The sequence below is a fragment of the Siphateles boraxobius genome, unplaced genomic scaffold (genome assembly GCF_051911475.1).
Source record: "Siphateles boraxobius isolate OS27281-9 unplaced genomic scaffold, OSU_SipBor_1 130, whole genome shotgun sequence".
NCBI lineage: Eukaryota > Metazoa > Chordata > Actinopteri > Cypriniformes > Leuciscidae > Siphateles > Siphateles boraxobius.
Genome location: NW_027508734.1, coordinates 48,974,808 through 48,992,837, shown reverse-complemented (window position 1 = coordinate 48,992,837; position 18,030 = coordinate 48,974,808). Strand labels below are relative to the sequence as shown.

The window sequence follows — 18,030 nt, the reverse complement described above, 5'->3', positions numbered from 1 at the left end:
CATTTATAATAATTTTACTGATATTTGCCATGTTCCAAATAATTTTAGCTGCTTACATTTTATAGCTTATATTTAGTAGCAGCCTACACTGGGTTATAAAAAAAATAGTGTGAAAAGCAAATTGGGACCAACAATCAATAAGAGATCAGAATCCATTCAAAAATGATTTTGTATTAAATAAATGCTGCAAAAAAATGATAATTTTTTGTTTTAAATCTTTAAAAACATTTATACACAGGCATTACCTTCTTGATATATACAGTACTATAAATAAGGTATATAATAAAAATAGGGATGCACCTTATGCATATAAGAGAATAAAGATGTCTATGAAGTCAATTTATCTAATTAATAGAATATTAAACATATATTTAATATTTACGCCTGTATGGCTGTGTGCGAGCTAATAAGGAGATTAAGGGGGCTTTCACACTGGCAGTTTAGTTCGGAACGGGGCACGGTTCGCATGAAAAATCGCTAATGTGAACCCTGTCATGGGACCCGGGTGCGCACTGGGGTACCGAACCCGAGACTACCTGGAGGAGGTGGTCTGAGTTCGGTTGCTCCCGAACCGTGCTGCGATTCGCGTGTATGTGAAAACTACACGGACTCGGGTGCGCACTTGTTCAGGAAGTAAAGTATCCTGCGCATGCGTTTTAGTCGATTATGATGTATTTAGTTAAATAAAACACACGTAAGGGATGAAGATTTACCCTGGATACGAGCAAGAGTGAGTCTGCAGTGTATTCGCGCATAGTGCGTGCAATCAGGGCAACAAATTAATGGAAATCCACTGTCTCCTCAAAAGAGTCCATTTGCAAGCAGCGGAAAAACAGCTTATGCGAAACACACACACACACACACAGTTAACCTGGGTTGTTTACTCAGCTATGAATAATGGCACCAAATTAATAAAAAACACAATATATTGACCCACGTCGTGTTTTCTATCATGCGCTGTGCACGTTTGCAATGACGTGAGATGCACGCAAACGCACCAGAGTTCGATAGAATCAAGTTGAGTGTGAAACCAGACCAACGTTGAGGGGGGCGGCGGGAACATTCGCCCCCGGGCTCGGACCGCAGCAAACGAGCCCAGTGTAAAGCCCCCTAAGAGCGCAGCGGCACAGACATGCAAACGTGTCATTCCTTTCTCACAGACTTCGCTGAAATGTTTGTAGTCCGATCAGATATGTCAATAGTAAAGAAAGTAAAAAGATGCGCCTATTGCTAACATTACTTAATGGTAAAGAGAGAGAGAGAGAGAGAGAGAGAGAGAGAGAGAGAGAGAGAGAGAGAGACAGAGCACACACACTTTTGTTGAATACGCTTGATTGCTGATCGCTCACTCAGCAAACACGTGACAGATGGATTAAAGCTAAATTGTATATTGTATATGCCCTAGTAAAAACATGAACTGCTACGTTATTTATGTATAACGTGGTTCCCTACATTATTACAGGAAAATGTCATGCGATTACTGTGCCGCTGCACTGGAGCTGCTCTAAATGTGCGCCGTAGATGAAATACGATAGAGTAATAGAATTAATAGTGAATAAAACAGAACAATAACAGAAGCTTGTACAATACATTTTAACAGGCACAATTGAAAACAGCTGAAGGAAACATCTATTTTTAGATCTATTTATCTTTATAGCGACAATATGATTTATTATTTTGGTCTATCTACCCAATCTTTTTTTTTTAATTACTATATTTAAATTATTTAAATTATATAATTATTTATTTAAATTATTATATTTAAATTAGAAAATATAAATGCAATGAAAATACAGGTATCAGTACTAAGGGATTACCAAAAAGTAAAGTATCAGACTCATTCTGGGAAAAGTGGTATCGGTGCATCCCTGAATAAAACAGATGTATTTTTGTCAAATATTGTGTCCACGCACCTCATCGAGCACCTCCACCTCAGAGCTCCTCATCTTGAGCAGAACATTGAAGGCCTGCTGCATGGCGCGGGGTTTGGACTGGGCTGTACGCATGCTGGCAGGAAGACAGATGAACCACAGACTGTAGCAGTGGCTAAACAGACACTTTGCCCACTGGGGTGGATTGGAATAGAAACGCTTTGCCAACTTGTAGGCCAATTTGATTTCCTGTGTGGAAAAAGTTTCAGAAATGGCTATAAAAGGGCATTCTCTTGTTAAATAGCTTTCAGCTGCAAGAAACAAATGCAACTATAACTTGACAAATCAAACCCGTGTACTCAATTTGTGCACTTATGCAGCATTTTTCTAAATAATAATAATAGTTCCTTTAGTATTGCATGGTTGGAAAAAAATATAGAACTAAGCAAAGTTGTGCAGCTTAGTCAAACCATTTAAAAAAAATGGTTACTACTGTACATAACCTAAAATTTTAGGGAACTATGCCTTTTAATATCACGTTTATTTCAGACTGGAACAAATTAATATAATGTCATTCTAAATATAGTCACAACTGACTTACTAAAGTTCAGACGTAGGATTCAATTCAAATATCCTTGAAGATACGGTTTTCTAAGAGTCCTTATATGGTCTAACATTTACCTTGTGTGAATGTGCATGCTTTTATAAAATGCCTATAGCCCAACCCCTTGGCCCAGTACTTTACAATCCATGTTTCTATTATTTTATACTTTCAGGACTCTTGCCTATTTTTAAGCTATTGTGTTGCAGCATATTTCACTTTTCTGGTCCCTGACGAGCCTTGAAAGTATAAAATATTACAAAACTGAATTATTTTAGGGACAATTGGTGCAGAAGTATTAGTCTCCTATACACCCATTCTTACTGAAAAACCACTAAGGTATCTCCAAAGAGCACACAACCAGAGAAATAGCAACAGCTGTTTTTGGGGAAGTAATTCTGTGACTGGTTAAGATCAGCTGATTTTAGTTTACATTTTAATCTCTACACCTAGAGCAGAGTCAGTAAGAGCAAAGTGCTACTCGACTCAGAATGCTTGAGTAAAGAAATAACTCTGTTGACATGGAGACACTGACCCGCCGGCCAATTCACATAGTATCCACCCTAAAGAGTATACAAGATTAAAATTATTGGCAATACTACTCTTTGATAAACAGTTTGATGTATTCATGACCTCAAATTGATGAATATCATGATTCTGATAAAAGGCGTCAAGTGAAAAATAGTAACTTGTGTAAATGTAATGAAAATCTGTAGTGCACAGTATAAGCTGAAAAAGTCTGAGTTTGGACCATAAGCAATAGTATTTCAAAATTTCCAGTAGTCTGGAACTATAACATCCTGTAAAGAATCTTCACCTGTTTTGTTCTTTTGGCCAGCAGTGCAGGGCTGCTGGACACACTGGCCCCTGCGGTTCTTGTACTAAGCGCTGGCTTCAGCTCTCGCGGACGATCAAACAACTCCAACCGTAAACAAGGGAAATTCTGATAACTGTGGAAACACAGATGACTCATTATTAGAGGAGCACAGAATAAAATCAGAGTGTAAACAATCACAAAACTTTAAATAAAAGGTCTAGTCAATACAGTACAGACACAATACCACGGACAGAATCCATATAGGTAATTCTCTCTACATTTTATTTACTTGTTGTCATATATCAGATTTTTTGTGCAATTTTTTTTTATTTTTTAGAAAAACAGAAAAACAAGGTTTTATATGGACTAAATATATATGGGGGGAGTGTGGGAGAATGACGTAGAATGCTACGCAGACGCGACAAAATTTTTTGTATTATACATTTTTAAGGCAAGACAAGTAGTTTTTTGAGGGTTGATTTGTGAGGAAGGACTACACGCCTGCGCACATATATTCAAACGCGCATACCTATCGACTGAACAAGTGATGCGCATGTGCGCGCCGTCTGCGTTTTCTCAGGATTGCGTTTTTGAGGTTTACGCAGAGGAAACAGATAATCGTTTTCACCTTCGAACCCATTTCCGGGAGTGCGTTCTCGAGACACCAGGCACTGTTTTGTGTGGATGGGCGGCCGGAGCGCATTAGGTGTTTTTCTGTTAGAACGGTGTCGTGTTAGTGGCCCCTAAGTTAACTAATGATCTTCACAACGGAATAACAACCTGTTGAGGTAATTTCTATTATCACTGTAAAGCAGCTTTGAAACAATCCATACTGTTAAAAGCGCTTTATAAATGAAGGTGACTTGACTTGACTATTCTTCCAGCACTCTTCTACCATTGCTACTAATGACTGTTGAAATTCTGCCAAAACACATTAAGTGTTCGTTAACTGCGTAATTGCGTCAGTACATAATAGTCTGCGCATGTCTGAAAATAATATATGATCACCAAAATTATATTATACTACAAAAAACATTATATTTTAAAACATTAAAAAACATCACACTAATATTTATTAATAATATAATATGGAGAGAGTAATGGAAAGTTCCAATAACTGTCAGCAGGTTGAATGGATAACACAAGCCAGAGTGCTTTGTTAAAAGGAAAAGCTAAAAAAAAAAATAATATATATATATATATATATAGTTGACCATATTGATCAGCATTTGAAAACATTACAGGAGGTTCATGTATAATATCACTTTGACAGTCTTAAATTAGACACAACAATCACAGTATTTAAAAAGTAAATCCAATTTTACAATTTATTTTTGTTTTTAAATTAAAGTGCATTTTGTAATACAATTTTTTACTTTTTAAATGTTGTCAGCATATCATGGGCCGCATTTGCATTCGTGACGGGCCGCAGGTTGAGAACCACTGGTGTCAGGCATATTAATTTTTGCTCTGGTACTGAACCTGATATCATGACTCATGGGATTTCAGTGACATTGTGACTGAAATGTTGGTATTATGACATCCCTATGTGTTTGTACCTGTATTTGGGAGGGGGGTCAGGACCATCATCCAGAGGGGGTTCAGGAGGCATGACGAAGACTGTGTGCTCGCTTTTCTGCGACTCATCCAGTTCCATCAGCCTGGTGTCCTCAGACGACTCACCTTCGACCTGTGCAATGCAGTTACAGTTTTAACATTTACAGGTATTGTCATCAAAAGGGTATTATACATGAACCACTAGTTTGATTAAAATGCTGATCAATATTTTAAACAATATATATATATATATAATTTTTTTTTTTTTTTTTGCTTTTCCTTTTAACAAAGCACTTTGGCTTGTGTTATCCGTCAGCCTGAAGACAGTTCTAGGAACTTTCCATTACTCTCTCCATATTATTCACATGCTAAGATTGTTTAGATAAATGATGTGCCAATGCACCCAACAGCAGATGGCAGAGTCAATTATTTACTCCACTAAACCAGTTGCTCAGTGTAGGAAGAGTAACGGATATCTGTTCCTACATTTCCCTTAACTGTAGAACTAAGACTAATGTCCTTTATTATGGTTTTAAAAACTGCCATTCCAAAACAGCACTGAGGTCAGTAAAACAGAGGCCACATTAATCATCAGCTCCATCTGCTGCTATCATGGTTTATATTCTAAACATATCCTGGGCAGTTTGTGTTTTCCTTTGCTTTGCCTTACATTGGGCGTAATCTGATATCAAGCATGACACAGTAACACCTTACTGAAAGAAGCGGCTCACCTTTGTACCCTTGTCCGGTCCTTTGTCGGAAGGAAAAAGCTGAAAGAGAGATGTGGGGAACAAATTCAATCATAGGAAATTCTAAATCCTCTGTTCTTCCCATTGGGCGATAAGCTTCCAATTATAGCTTCAGAAACTAACATACTTCTACAATTATTTTATAGCTAGATTTTTTTTTTTTTTTTACATTTTCTTAAGACAATGTGAGTGGTGCCTAGTGGTGTCTACCAAGCCACTGTATGATGGTGAATGTTCAAGGTGTTAGCCATGTTGTTATGTGGTTGCTCAGGTATTTTATGAGTTTGTTAACACTTTAACTCATAAATGTGGTTACTAGGGGTGCTAGGTAGTTTCCAGTGCATTGCTTTACAGTTGCCAAGGTGTTCTGAGCAATTGTTAACAAATTGCTTGGTGTTCTAGATGGTTGCTAGGTTAAAAGAGTCCACCCCTAAAGTCTCCATTATATTCTGATCCCTAGGAAAGACTCAGGTTCTTCCTTCACTGAAAATCTATGAAATTTCTCAGGTCGTTTTATTATCCAATGAGCAAAAATTGTATAAGCAAGTATGAACAACAGTAATGATGCCTAAGAGTGCACCACTAATAACAAAAATATATTTTAGTCTATTGTATTATATTACAGAATAGGATTCTGCATATGTGCATTTTTTTTTGCACATCTTACTTTTCCGATGCAGTCATCGAAGAAAGCCAGGCCGGTGTCTTTGTCGCTGACAAAAGTACATTCCTCGATGAAGCGGATGAAGATCTGAGTCTTGGTTAGCTGAGAGTAGAACTTCTGATGAGCACGATCTCTGCTCTTCAAGAATCCTAAAGGAAGAGACATCAGCGTTAGTCAATGACAAATCAGTTAGAGTAGATCATTACTTTGGCAAAAATCACACTTTACATAGGCACATATAGTGACATGTCTTGCTATGAATTTTAGTCCATGTGTCTTAGCTTTGAGAGCATCTGTATGCAAGCGTAGTCCTAAAATGTAGTTCTTGAACTGTGGAAACAAACGGACCAAACATGTTGGACAAAATGAGTGCAAGAGAAGTCACCAATCAAATGCTCTCTATAATAAGAATGTTTCTCTCTCTCTCTGATACCACTTGACTAGCAATTGCAAGTAGCAAATCTTGTTCATGGCTGAGATGTAAACTAAAATCTATTGGTTATTACAAATAGGGGAGGAGCAATGGGACATCCTACTGGCTTGTTCAGACACAAAAACAAAATCTCATGTCACTACACATGAGAGTTGCTGATCTCAACACATTGCTAGCTGCTGATCGATTGCTCCTGTCTGGCTTGCTGCTGGTTTGCGACTGTAAACTCTGTATAGCTTTCTGTTTTGAATCTCTATATACTATCATTCCTTTTTGTTTATATTGCTGAATATAACTTACTCATCAGTCATCAACATATATTAGATATAGTCTAATATTGCCAATCACATTAATCTGACATCACTACCTTTATCTAAATCGTTATCGCTAGCACAGCACGCTATTATCTCGCTAGCCTGTTAACCTGCCATCCGTGCTGGCAGTATTTTTTTTCTCTTGGGCTTTTTACGAGTCTATCAAACAACTGTGGTAAGTAGGATCAGTCAACAAACACGGTGAGTAATGTCTTCTCCTGTTATTGTCACTTGCACTTCGTGTCACATGTACAGCATTGCCTTCTCTCTCAGCACAGAGGGCTTTACATGTGATAAATGCAGGGAGATAGTCAGGCTGACGGAGAAGATTTCAGAACTAGAGACACGCATCCAAACTTTAATCGAGGATAGTAAGAATGCAAGGGCTTTAGATACTGCTTTGGATGCGACTAGCTTAGTGAACTCTGTACATTGTTCGGTTCTAGCTGTAGAGCCCGTGCAGCAGGGCAGCTGGGTGACCGTGAGACGCTGTAGTCGCCACTCTTCCTTTCCGATTACCACAACAAATCGATTCTCCCTACTTAGTGAAAAACCCACTGAGAATCCTGTTGAAAGTGCCCTAGTTATTGGCGATTCTATTACACGGAACGTGAGAATAGAGACACCAGACACCATAGTCACATGTTTGCTGGGAGTCAGAGCACCTGACATCAAAGCAAATTTAAAAGTGCTGGCTAATGCTAATCGTAAATTCTCTAAGATTATTATTCACGTCAGCACTAATGATGTTCGACTTCGCCAGTCGGAGATCACTAAAATGAACGTTAAAGAGGTGTGTGAACTCACAAGTACGATGTCAGGCACTGTAATTTGCTCTGGCCTCCTTCATGTTTGCCGGAGTGATGAGATACTTAGTAGACTGTCCTCACTCAATGGCTGGCTGTCTAAGTGGTGTCCGCAAAATAATATAGAATTCATAGACAATTGGAAAAGTTTTTGGGGCAGGCCTGACCTGTTGAAAAGAGATGGTATTCATCCCTCCTGGGATGGTGCTGCTCTTCTCTCTAGTAATATGGCACAAAGTCATAGCTCAAATATGAATTGGGGCTTAGGTCAGGACGTAGACAGATTGGCAAAACCGACTGTCTGCTAGCCGTTTCACGTCACTGAGTTCAGATAAATCCCATCACATAGATATAGGGCTGGAAAATATGGCCAAATTTTATATCACAATATATTTCTTAATTTCGGTCGATATGATATAATTCCGATATCGATATGAACAATATAAAAGCCTCAGAAAAACTGCCAAGAATGCCCACAACAGATGTCTGTACCTACAATCTTCTGAAAAATCTTTTGGTACTGCACCATAACAAACTACATGAACCAATGAAATAACCCATCATGACAATAATATTCTCTTCTCAATACCTGTTACAAGACTATGGAAGCATATGGGTAGAAATTCAATTTACAATGTAATATGCAAAATGACAATGCAATATATAAAATGGCAATGCATTTGTTGTAAAGTTGCAAAATCAAAATGTATTACAGAAATTATTAGATATGTTTAACATGTTCAAGCAAAAACTAGCAAAATTATAATTTAAATGTTATTTTTCTTAATTGCATTTACACTCACAGTTAAGACACTTGCGATTTCATTTTCATTAAATGTCCCGCAATGAATGTAGCAAAATTCAATTTGCAAATGGGAAATGCATTCCGAGCCGATCACGCCCCCTCCCGCCCTGTCAATCACTGCGTGAAGTTTCGGTTTCTTAGGTATATTAAAATCATATGTATTGGTCATTCTGAGGTCACTCAGCATCCCCACATGCTCCAAATTCACGCAAAAAAGTCTTGTTTGTTTGTGCTGCTTCTATCGGGTGGAACTGCTTCAGATGGTGGAACAGATTTGATGTGTTCCCGCTAATAGTCAGCACCACTCTCCAGCACATTTTGCAGCACGTTGAAACGTGAAGTTTATCAGATCTCAGATAGCCGAACCACTGTTCCATACCACTGAATTAGTCTATCCTCTTTTATCAACTATTTCGTCTGCTTTCTCCTCACTTGTGGAAGCTCGTTCAGTCACATTTGTATTGCGTTCAGGAGCGCTCATTTTGTAGCTAAAACTTGCCGCAGAGGAGATTGTTGAAGATTTTATTATTTAGAAAACAAGTAATTTAGCTATATATTTGGACACAATTATTTCTTCTGTCTGTGACTTTGGATTTCCTCTGTGTATGTGAAAGACCTTGAATGGAATGTTGTTTGCTGCAGAAAATTCTATTCTGAGAAGTCACATGGTAAAATACCTTTACCCAAAACTATATATAGGGTGTGTTACCTTCTTTGGAAGAAGATGTATGTATATAACTCTGAACCAAAAAATACTTGGGAGCGCACTGGAAGGCCGGAGGGGCAGTGGGCCGGAGGGCCAGAGCGTCGTTCTATGGAACGGAATTGCGTTCGAAAATAGTCTAATTATTTCTGGCATCAAAGATCTCTGCGAAGTTATTTTTCACAAAGATTGAAAACCACTTCATGATCCGCCTACTACTGCTGAGTACTGGCTGTGGTGTACGTCATCACGAAACCAATTGTGTTCTGCTCTTTCTGACGGCTTTGCGCCTAACGTCAGTCAGTGACAAATGCTGTTATTGAAATATCGAAAATGTGTTTAAAAATCATATCACCGTTATTGAAAAAAAAATATTGCGCTAAATATTGATATTGAATTATTGTCCAGCCCTACATAGATACTCTTTCACCTAGCCATCATCATCTAGAGACTGTGTGATGTTCAACAAATAAAAAACAGATATAATACAAATGGAAAAATGATAAAGCTTGGGTTGCTGAATATTCAATCCCTTACTTCAAAAGCACTTATTGTTAAAGGGGTGGTAAAACACGATTTCACTTTTCTAACTTTAGCTAGTGTGTAATGTTGCTGTTTGAGCATAAACAACATCTGCAGTTACAAGTTACAGCGCTCAAAGTTCAAAGCAAAGGGAGATATTTGCTTTTAAAAAATTCAATTTCTAAGGACTACAGCAAACAGCCGGTTTTGGACTACACGGCATTTATTGGGAGTTGCTGACGTCAGCATATCCCATTATTTACATAAACCCCTCCTCCGAGAATACTTAATAAGCGGGGCGAGGCCATTTTATATTGCTGTTTTGGAGATGAGTTGTCGCAATGCCGTCGAGACGCTGTTATTTTCATTCGGATTGCAGGTCCACTTTGTTCAGCCTTCCTAGGGACGAAGGAGTTAGGGATCAATGGTTTAAATTTATTTTTAACTCGGTCCCTCATAATTATGACCCAAATCTCGCTCTCTGTGCTGCACATGTTATGAAGGAAAGCTTCCACAATCTTCGCGAGCTCAATGCAGGATTCGCACATCGACTTGTTCTGAAAGATGGAGCAGTTCCAACTTTAAAAACAGAAGCTTCCGTTTACGGGCCACAACCTGTAAGTATGATTTTATTTTTCGCCGATGTGTTTTCCTGTAATAGTTTGTATTGTTAATTGTACGTTGTAGCAAGGAAGTAAACAAATGACAACGCTGTTTGGCTCTTCTGGTTTGTTAAATGCTCATACTTAACTTTATCCGACAAACACCTAACGTTACCAACTTTTTTTTAATTTCAATAGCGAACTTGGAATTAGAGTAAATTATTCTTTGATTAGAGCTTTTATGTTTATCTACATGCTTGTTTATCTACATGCATGCTAAACATGGTTCTGTGTTTGATTTGGTAGCCGATGTTTAGTATTCGTTTTGGGTTAATTGTTCTGTCGACAGATATTTCTCTACAATCGTTCTAAAAATATATAAAGTAGGGGAGAGTGGGGTAAAGTGAGACATTTTTTACATTTGCATTTACATTTAGTTTTTTTACTAGACGCTTTTATCCAAAGCGACTTACATGGACTTAAATTTGCTCTCCTCCAAGCGAGCTAAATTGATATATCAGTAAAATTTACACATTTCCCATTAATTCAGGATGTTTCCTAGCAATGGAAATTATCAGAATGTATTCAGGACGAAGTGAAGTGAAAATATGATTGTTTTTTAAAAAGTGGTCTTGTGTTTCACTTTAGCCCAGCTTAGGGGTAAACTGAGACAGACCAGAGAATTCAAGGGGGTAAAGTGAACCAGCTGGGGGCAAACTGATCCACTTACTTTTTATCAGAGCCCTGGCTCCCTGGAAAGCAAACGACTGGTATCAGTCAGGAGTGAGTATGGGTGTGGTTACGAGAAGAAAAGTGATCTCGACAAATGCCTCCAACCTAGGTTGGGGGACCCTTTACGAGGGCAGGCTCGTCTCTGGCCTATTCACAAGCCTGTAGAAGCGCCTACATATAAACTGTCTGGAGATGAGAGCAGTCGCTCTATCGCTGAAAGCCTTTCTCCCGTACTTAAAAGGCCACCATGTCCTGTACAGACGGACAACATGGCAGTGGTGTCCTATATAAATCGCCAGGGCGTTCTCAGGTCAAGCAACCTGCACGCCATGGCCAAAAACCTAATTTTATGGGCTCAGCACAACCTGTGCTCCCTAAGGGTGGCGCAAGTGCCAGGCATCCTGAACCAGGGTGCGGATATGTTATCCAGAGACAATGTTCCCCCAGGGGAATGGTCTCTTCACCCACAGACGGTTCAGCTAATATGGAGCATCTTCGGCGAAGCAGAGGTCGACCTCTTCGCCTCAGAAGACAGCGCTCATTGCCGAATATTTTTCTCAATCGTGCTTGCCCACGATTGGCCGAGCCGCCCGCTGTATGCATTTCCTCCGGTCACGATGTTACCACAGGTTATCGAACGGATCAGGGAGAGCAAGTGTGCAGTGCTACTAAAAGCACCTCTCTGGAAGACCCAGTTATGGTTCTCTGTGCTGGTACAGCTGCTGGAAACAGCCCCATGGCCGGTTCCGCTGAGGAGAGACCTCCTCACGCAGGCAAACCGATCAATCTGCCATCCCCGCCCCGACTTGTGGGCCCTTTATGTATAGCCCCTCAACGGGTACTCGGGTGTCTCCCAGAAAGGGTGCTGAAAACGATCACTGAGGCAAGAGCACCGTCAACTAGACGCCTCTACGCTCAGAAATGGGTGGTATTTTCTGGCTGCTGCGCTGCACTGAGCCTGAACCCCTATTTGTGCAAAGTATCGAGTACACTCGCCTTCTTACAAGGGCGTTTCGACGTGGGTTGTACCCCCTCCACGTTCAAAGTGTATGTGGCTTTGATCAGGGGATCGCTTCAGTCGACTACCTTTGGCTGAACTGGCCAATATAAAGGCTTAGGCCACACCCATTCTGGAGGGCTCTGACACGCCAGGGCGCGAAGCAGCCTTATTGGTTCTTGTGTCTGAGCCGCCTCGCCATAGGTTCGTGCAGTTGCCGCAGCACATCCAATGACCGCACTAGCCGTTCATCTGTGTCTGCTGTGCAGCTGCACTGTGTTTTAAAAATTTTGGCTTCAATATTCCACATTTTTAAAACAGGGCTCCTCCTCCTCAATATCTTGTCAGGCTTGTCAATATTTCTATCCCTTGCAGCTGCTCTTATAGACTTCTTTCCTTTCTTGATCTCAGCGGCTGCACTCTCCATCTCCTCGAGGGGTGTTTTGGCCCAGGTTGTCTTCCAGTATTACCTTGCATTATGGGTTTTCTACAATGTTTATGAGATTAAAAAATAAAACATATGTATAGTAATATTACATTAAAATATGTTTAAGACTAAACTTAACTTGTGCCTCATGTCTCACTTTACCCCACAGCATTTGTCTCAATTTACCCCACTGCCACATTTTAGAAAAAAACTATCTCTCTTAGTAATTCAGGATACCCTTCAGCTAGCATCATCACATGGTTTTATGTTATTAGTTCATCAACATGTCTGATATAATTTTTTCTACCTGAATCAATTTGCTTTGGCACAACAGTTGATTTAGTTCCAGGGGCGGTTGGCCAATAGAGGGCGCTAGGGCGCCGCCCCCCCATGAGCCAGACCACAGTTTATGAGTCACATACATAAATAAATACATGTAATTACATAAATAAATAATATATAAAAATTGTCAATATTTGTGTGTTTGAGATATTAAATGCACCCAGTATATGTAAAAAATATGATAGAAATTCAAAATGTCTGTTTTTTTCGACACGTCCCCTCCAGCTCTGTGCACGTGATCAGCTCTGGGACGCTGGAAAAATTGCCCCAGAAAGGCGGGTCTCTGGAGCAGTTTAGCCAATTGCTGATTTAAGATATAAATGTTTGACATAATCTGTAGCCAATCAGCAAGCTCCAATCAGGTCAGCTATGGGCGATTCTTTTAGCGCCCCAAACTGCGCGCGCATCTCTATCAGACAGCAACACTATCGGAGCTGTAGCCTAGAAAGGCCTGACTAGCTGGATGCGGTCATGCTAATGCCTTGTTTTGGTGATTACTTTTTAAAACAACAGTGACACTCTCAGCATGGACAGTTACCGGAGTGAGGGAAGCAACACCTGTCTGAGAAAGTAAACAGTTTGAATTTCAAATGCAAATGGAAAGTTTGTGCAATTTGTTTGTTTTTGTGTAAGAATGCCTCAGCCTTGTAATCAATGGTTCGTCGTTGGTTCCTAACCCTAACCCTGGCATTAACAAGTTAAATAATTACTGACTTTATCACAAAGCACTGGTATCATGCAGTTTGTGTTCAAATATGCTTGGGTGGTTATTAATAATAATAAGTATTATTATTTGTATTTATATAGTGTCTTTCCAACACCCAAGGTCGCTTTACAAAGATATGTAAAGGCAGTGGTTCTCAAACTGTTGTAGCTGCTACGTAACAATACGTACGTGAGGTGACAGAAGGGGGTACGGGAACCAAATGCTGAATTTTGCCGTTCATTTAAGTCGACCTCACCTTAAAATAAGATTTAAACTGAGCATGTGGAGATTCAGGACAAGGCCAGGACAGCGGTCAAGTCTGTGGAGTCGACAAGAGCGCGCAAGTAGATTTTTTCTTAATATCCAGTTCTCCTGTTGTTTCAGTTTAGTATTTTTCTCAAGCTAGGGCTATTTTCGATTCTGTGGTTATTTTAATTTTTTACCTTCTCACAAATCTGTACTTTAATTAGACGCGTTGCTACTTTTTATAAGAGCTGTGTCTGGATATTATTGCAGTTTAAATTGCATAGCACTTAAGTGAGTCACTGGGCAACAGCTAGTTTCGATCTCTGACATTTTCGGATTATTCGAGGGTGCTGTGTTAATTGCTGGTCCGAGACAGCCACTGTAAACAGATATAAACTCGTGGAGATTCAGGACAAGGCCAGGACAGCGGTCAAGTCTGTGGAGTCGACAAGAGCGCGCAAGTAGATTTTTTCTTAATATCCAGTTCTCCTGTTGTTTCAGTTTAGTATTTTTCTCAAGCTAGGGCTATTTTCGATTCTGTGGTTATTTTAATTTTTTACCTTCTCACAAATCTGTATTTTAATTAGACGCGTTGCTACTTTTTATAAGAGCCGCGTCTGGATATTATTGCAGTTTAAATTGCATAGCACTTAAGTGAGTCACTGGCCAACAGCTAGTTTCGATCTCTGACATTTTCGGATTATTCGAGGGTGCTGTGTTAATTGCTGGTCCGAGACAGCTGTCCTCACTCAGTAATTTGAGCGCATTATATCTATGTAGTGTGCGCGCTGTCGCAGAAGTGGCAGCGTTTCAGCCTTCTCGTGTGAAGCCCGACTCGGGTAAAGACCATCGACTCTACCTGTGCGACTCCACCGAGCAACGACACCAGCTAAGCACTTAAGTATCTTCTTCTCCCTTTCCTTTCCTACTTGTACTCTATTTCCCTTATTCAACATGTGCTTTCAATACATTCCGGTTGTCTCTCGACAACGCATTCTCATCACGCACAGAAGGCAGCGCAATACTGCTAATCTGCGTCCCGTTCTCTCATCCACACACACACCTCTCTCTCTTTCTATGGGTCAATGGAATTGTCAGTCAGCAGTCAATAAAGCTGACTTCATTCCTGCCTTTGCATCTCTTTCAACTCTTAATATCTTGGGCTTGACTGAGACCTGGATCCGTCCAGAAGACTCAGCAACCTCTGCTGCTCTCTCTAACAACTTTTCTCTCTCACACACACCTCGCCAGTCTGGTAGGGGTGGGGGGACTGGTATTCTCATTTCTAACAATTGGAAATACTCAACTCTCTCTTCTCTATGCAATAACAACTCATTTGAATATCATCCTATTACACTTACAACTCCCTTTAAGATCCAGATTGTAGTCATTTATCGCCCCCCAGGTCAACTGGGAAGCTTTGTTGAGGACTGGATGTGCTGCTGTCCTCTTTCCCTGAGGACGGCACTTCACTTGTAGTCTTTGGCGATTTCAACATTCATCTAGAGAAGCCGTATGCTACAGATTTCATCTCTCTCCTAGCCTCATTCAATCTCAAACGGCTCATCACCACAAGTACTCACAAGTCAGGCAATCAACTTGACCTGGTCCACACACGCAACTGCATCACAGACAACATTTTGGTGAAACCTCTCCATGTTTCAGATCATTTCCTCATTACTTTCAATCTACAATTCACTATCCACATCCACCAACTCCCCTACCAGTTACCTTCAGACGAAACCTGCGCTCACTTTCTCCCTACCGTCTTTCCTCTGCTGTGTCATCTTCTCTTCCCTCACCCTCACAATTCTCATCTCTAGATATGAATACCGCAACGGATACTTTATCCTCCACTTTAACTTCTTCTTTAGACACTATCTGCCCTCTCTTCTCCAGGCCAGCACGCGCTACCCCCTCTAACCCCTGGTTATCTGAGGTTCTTCGTGAACACCGGACTAAACTCAGGTCAATGGAGAGGAAATGGCACATCTGACCTGAGTATGTGCCAATCTCTGCTCTCTTCCTTTTCTGCTGATGTTCACGCCGCAAAATCTTCATATTTCCAAGACAAGATCAACACCGCCTCTAACACACGAACACTAAGACATTCAACTCTCTCCTCTGTCCACCTCTACCACCACCCACCTCCTCGTTAACTGCTGATGATTTTGCTAACTTCTTCACTAACAAAACAACAGCCATTAGCAGTCAGTTTTCTCCTCCACACACACAGGAACCTAGGCCAACCTCTCCCACAGCAAATAACCTTCTCTCCTCCTTCTCTCCACTAACCGAGGAAGAAGTATCTAAACTTCTCCTATCCAGTCATCCTACCACCTGCCCTCTAGAACCCATCCCCTCACACCTTCTTCAAGCCATCACATACTGGCATTTTTCCTACAGCATTTAAGCAGGCTCGGGTAACCCCACTGCTTAAAAAACCATCATTAAACACATCACTTCTAGAAAATTACAGACCTGTCTCTCTCCTACCATTCATTGCAAAAACACTTGAAACAACGAGTTGCTTTCAACCAAGTATCATATTTCCTGTCTCTGAACAACCAGCTGGATGTTAACCAATCTGGCTTCAAGAAAGGGCATTCGACCAAGACCGCATTACTTTCAGTCACAGAAGCCCTGCGGATCGCTAATGCTGCTTCCAAATCATCAGTTCTCATTCTCCTAGACCTTTCTGCTGCCTTCGACACTGTGAATCATCAGATCCTTCTGTCCACCCTCTCATCACTGGGCATCACTGGAACTTCCCTCCACTGGTTTGAGTCCTATCTCACAGGTAGGTCATTCAGGGTCACATGGAGAGGCGAGATATCCAAAGCACATCGACTGACCACAGGGGTTCCCCAGGGGTCAGTCCTTACACCCCTTCTCTTCTCCATTTACACCACATCACTGGGACCCATCATACAGGCACATGGTTTCTCTTACCACTGCTATGCTGATGACACCCAGCTCTACCTCTCATTTCAAGCAGACGATCCCACAGTAGCTGCACGTATCTCTAGCTGTCTGGCGGACATCTCGGCATGGATGAAGGAACATCACCTGCAGCTCAATCTGGCAAAGACTGAGCTTCTCGTCCTCCCTGCCAATCCGTCTCTACAGCACGACTTCACTATCCAGCTAGACTCATCCTCAATCACCCCATCAAGGTCAGTCAGAAATCTTGGAGTAATCTTTGATGACCAGCTAACCTACACAGACCACATTTCAAAGACAGCTCGATCATGCAGGTTTGCAATGCACAACCATCAGGAAGTCCAGGCCTTTCCTAACTGAGCATGGAACACAACTTCTTGTCCAGGCCCTGGTTATTTCTAGGCTTGATTACTGCAATGCTCTTCTAGCTGGTCTTCCATCATGTGCAACTAAACCCTTACAAATGATCCAGAATGCTGCTGCTCGTCTTGTCTTCAACGAGCCCAAAAGAGCCCACGTCACTCCGCTGTTCATCTCCCTGCATTGGCTACCACTCGCTGCTCGAATCAAGTTCAAGGTGCTGACACTTGCTTACAGATTGTCCACCGGCTAAGCTCCCTCCTACTTTCACTCGCTCCTACGGGTCTACATCCCTACCAGAACCCTACGATCAGCCAAGGAGCGACGGCTCGTGGTGCCTTCACAGCGAGGCACAAAATCACTGTCCAGAACATTCTCATTCACGGTTCCATGCTTGTGGAATGACCTACCCACCCTCGTCCGGAATACAGAATCCCTGACAGCATTCAAAAGACAACTGAAAACTCATCTCTTCCGTGAGCACTTAACATAGAGAAAAAAAAAAAAAAAAACAAAGAAAGAAAAAAAACCTTTTTCTTGAAATATTCGCTTGTCTGGTTTATGCTACTCTGAGCAATGTTTGAACTTTGTATTCTGAGCACTTCTTGCGTTGTTTTTGCCTCTCCATGATGACTCGCTTGGTTTAATCCTCAAATGTAATTCGCTTTGGATAAAAGCGTCTGCTAAATGACTAAATGTAAATGTAAATGCATGTTTTTCTATCAGGTAAAATTCTGTAAATACATGACATCCTCGCACAGATTGCTGCCTTGGAAAATCGCACTATACTACCGTTCTAGACAATGTACCTTTGTAAAATATGAGATTTAGCA

General features: G+C 40.8%; 3 protein-coding genes across 9 annotated transcripts in view; 2 read left to right on the top strand and 1 right to left on the bottom strand.

Moving 5' to 3' along the window:
* The window catches only part of LOC143736711 (uncharacterized), a 336,163-nt gene that overhangs the window by 166,412 nt on the left and 151,721 nt on the right, over positions 1 to 18,030 (top strand). The gene's annotated exons all lie outside the window — the stretch shown is intronic.
* dennd4c (DENN/MADD domain containing 4C) overlaps positions 1 to 18,030 on the bottom strand; it is a 137,521-nt gene that overhangs the window by 35,167 nt on the left and 84,324 nt on the right. For all 7 annotated transcript variants that reach the window (XM_077229646.1, XM_077229648.1, XM_077229650.1 and 4 more), the window contains exons 13-17: positions 6,263 to 6,408; positions 5,578 to 5,616; positions 4,849 to 4,979; positions 3,290 to 3,422; positions 1,914 to 2,120 (exon numbers count right to left, since the gene is read on the bottom strand). In XM_077229646.1, coding sequence (XP_077085761.1) covers positions 1,914 to 2,120; positions 3,290 to 3,422; positions 4,849 to 4,979; positions 5,578 to 5,616; positions 6,263 to 6,408 — 656 coding nt within the window. The remainder of the gene's footprint in view (positions 1 to 1,913; positions 2,121 to 3,289; positions 3,423 to 4,848; positions 4,980 to 5,577; positions 5,617 to 6,262; positions 6,409 to 18,030) is intronic.
* LOC143737858 (uncharacterized) lies at positions 6,838 to 8,120 on the top strand. Its single transcript, XM_077229718.1, has 2 exons — positions 6,838 to 6,913; positions 7,453 to 8,120. Exons 1-2 carry the CDS (start codon positions 6,838 to 6,840, stop codon positions 8,118 to 8,120), a joined length of 744 nt encoding a protein of 247 aa, XP_077085833.1.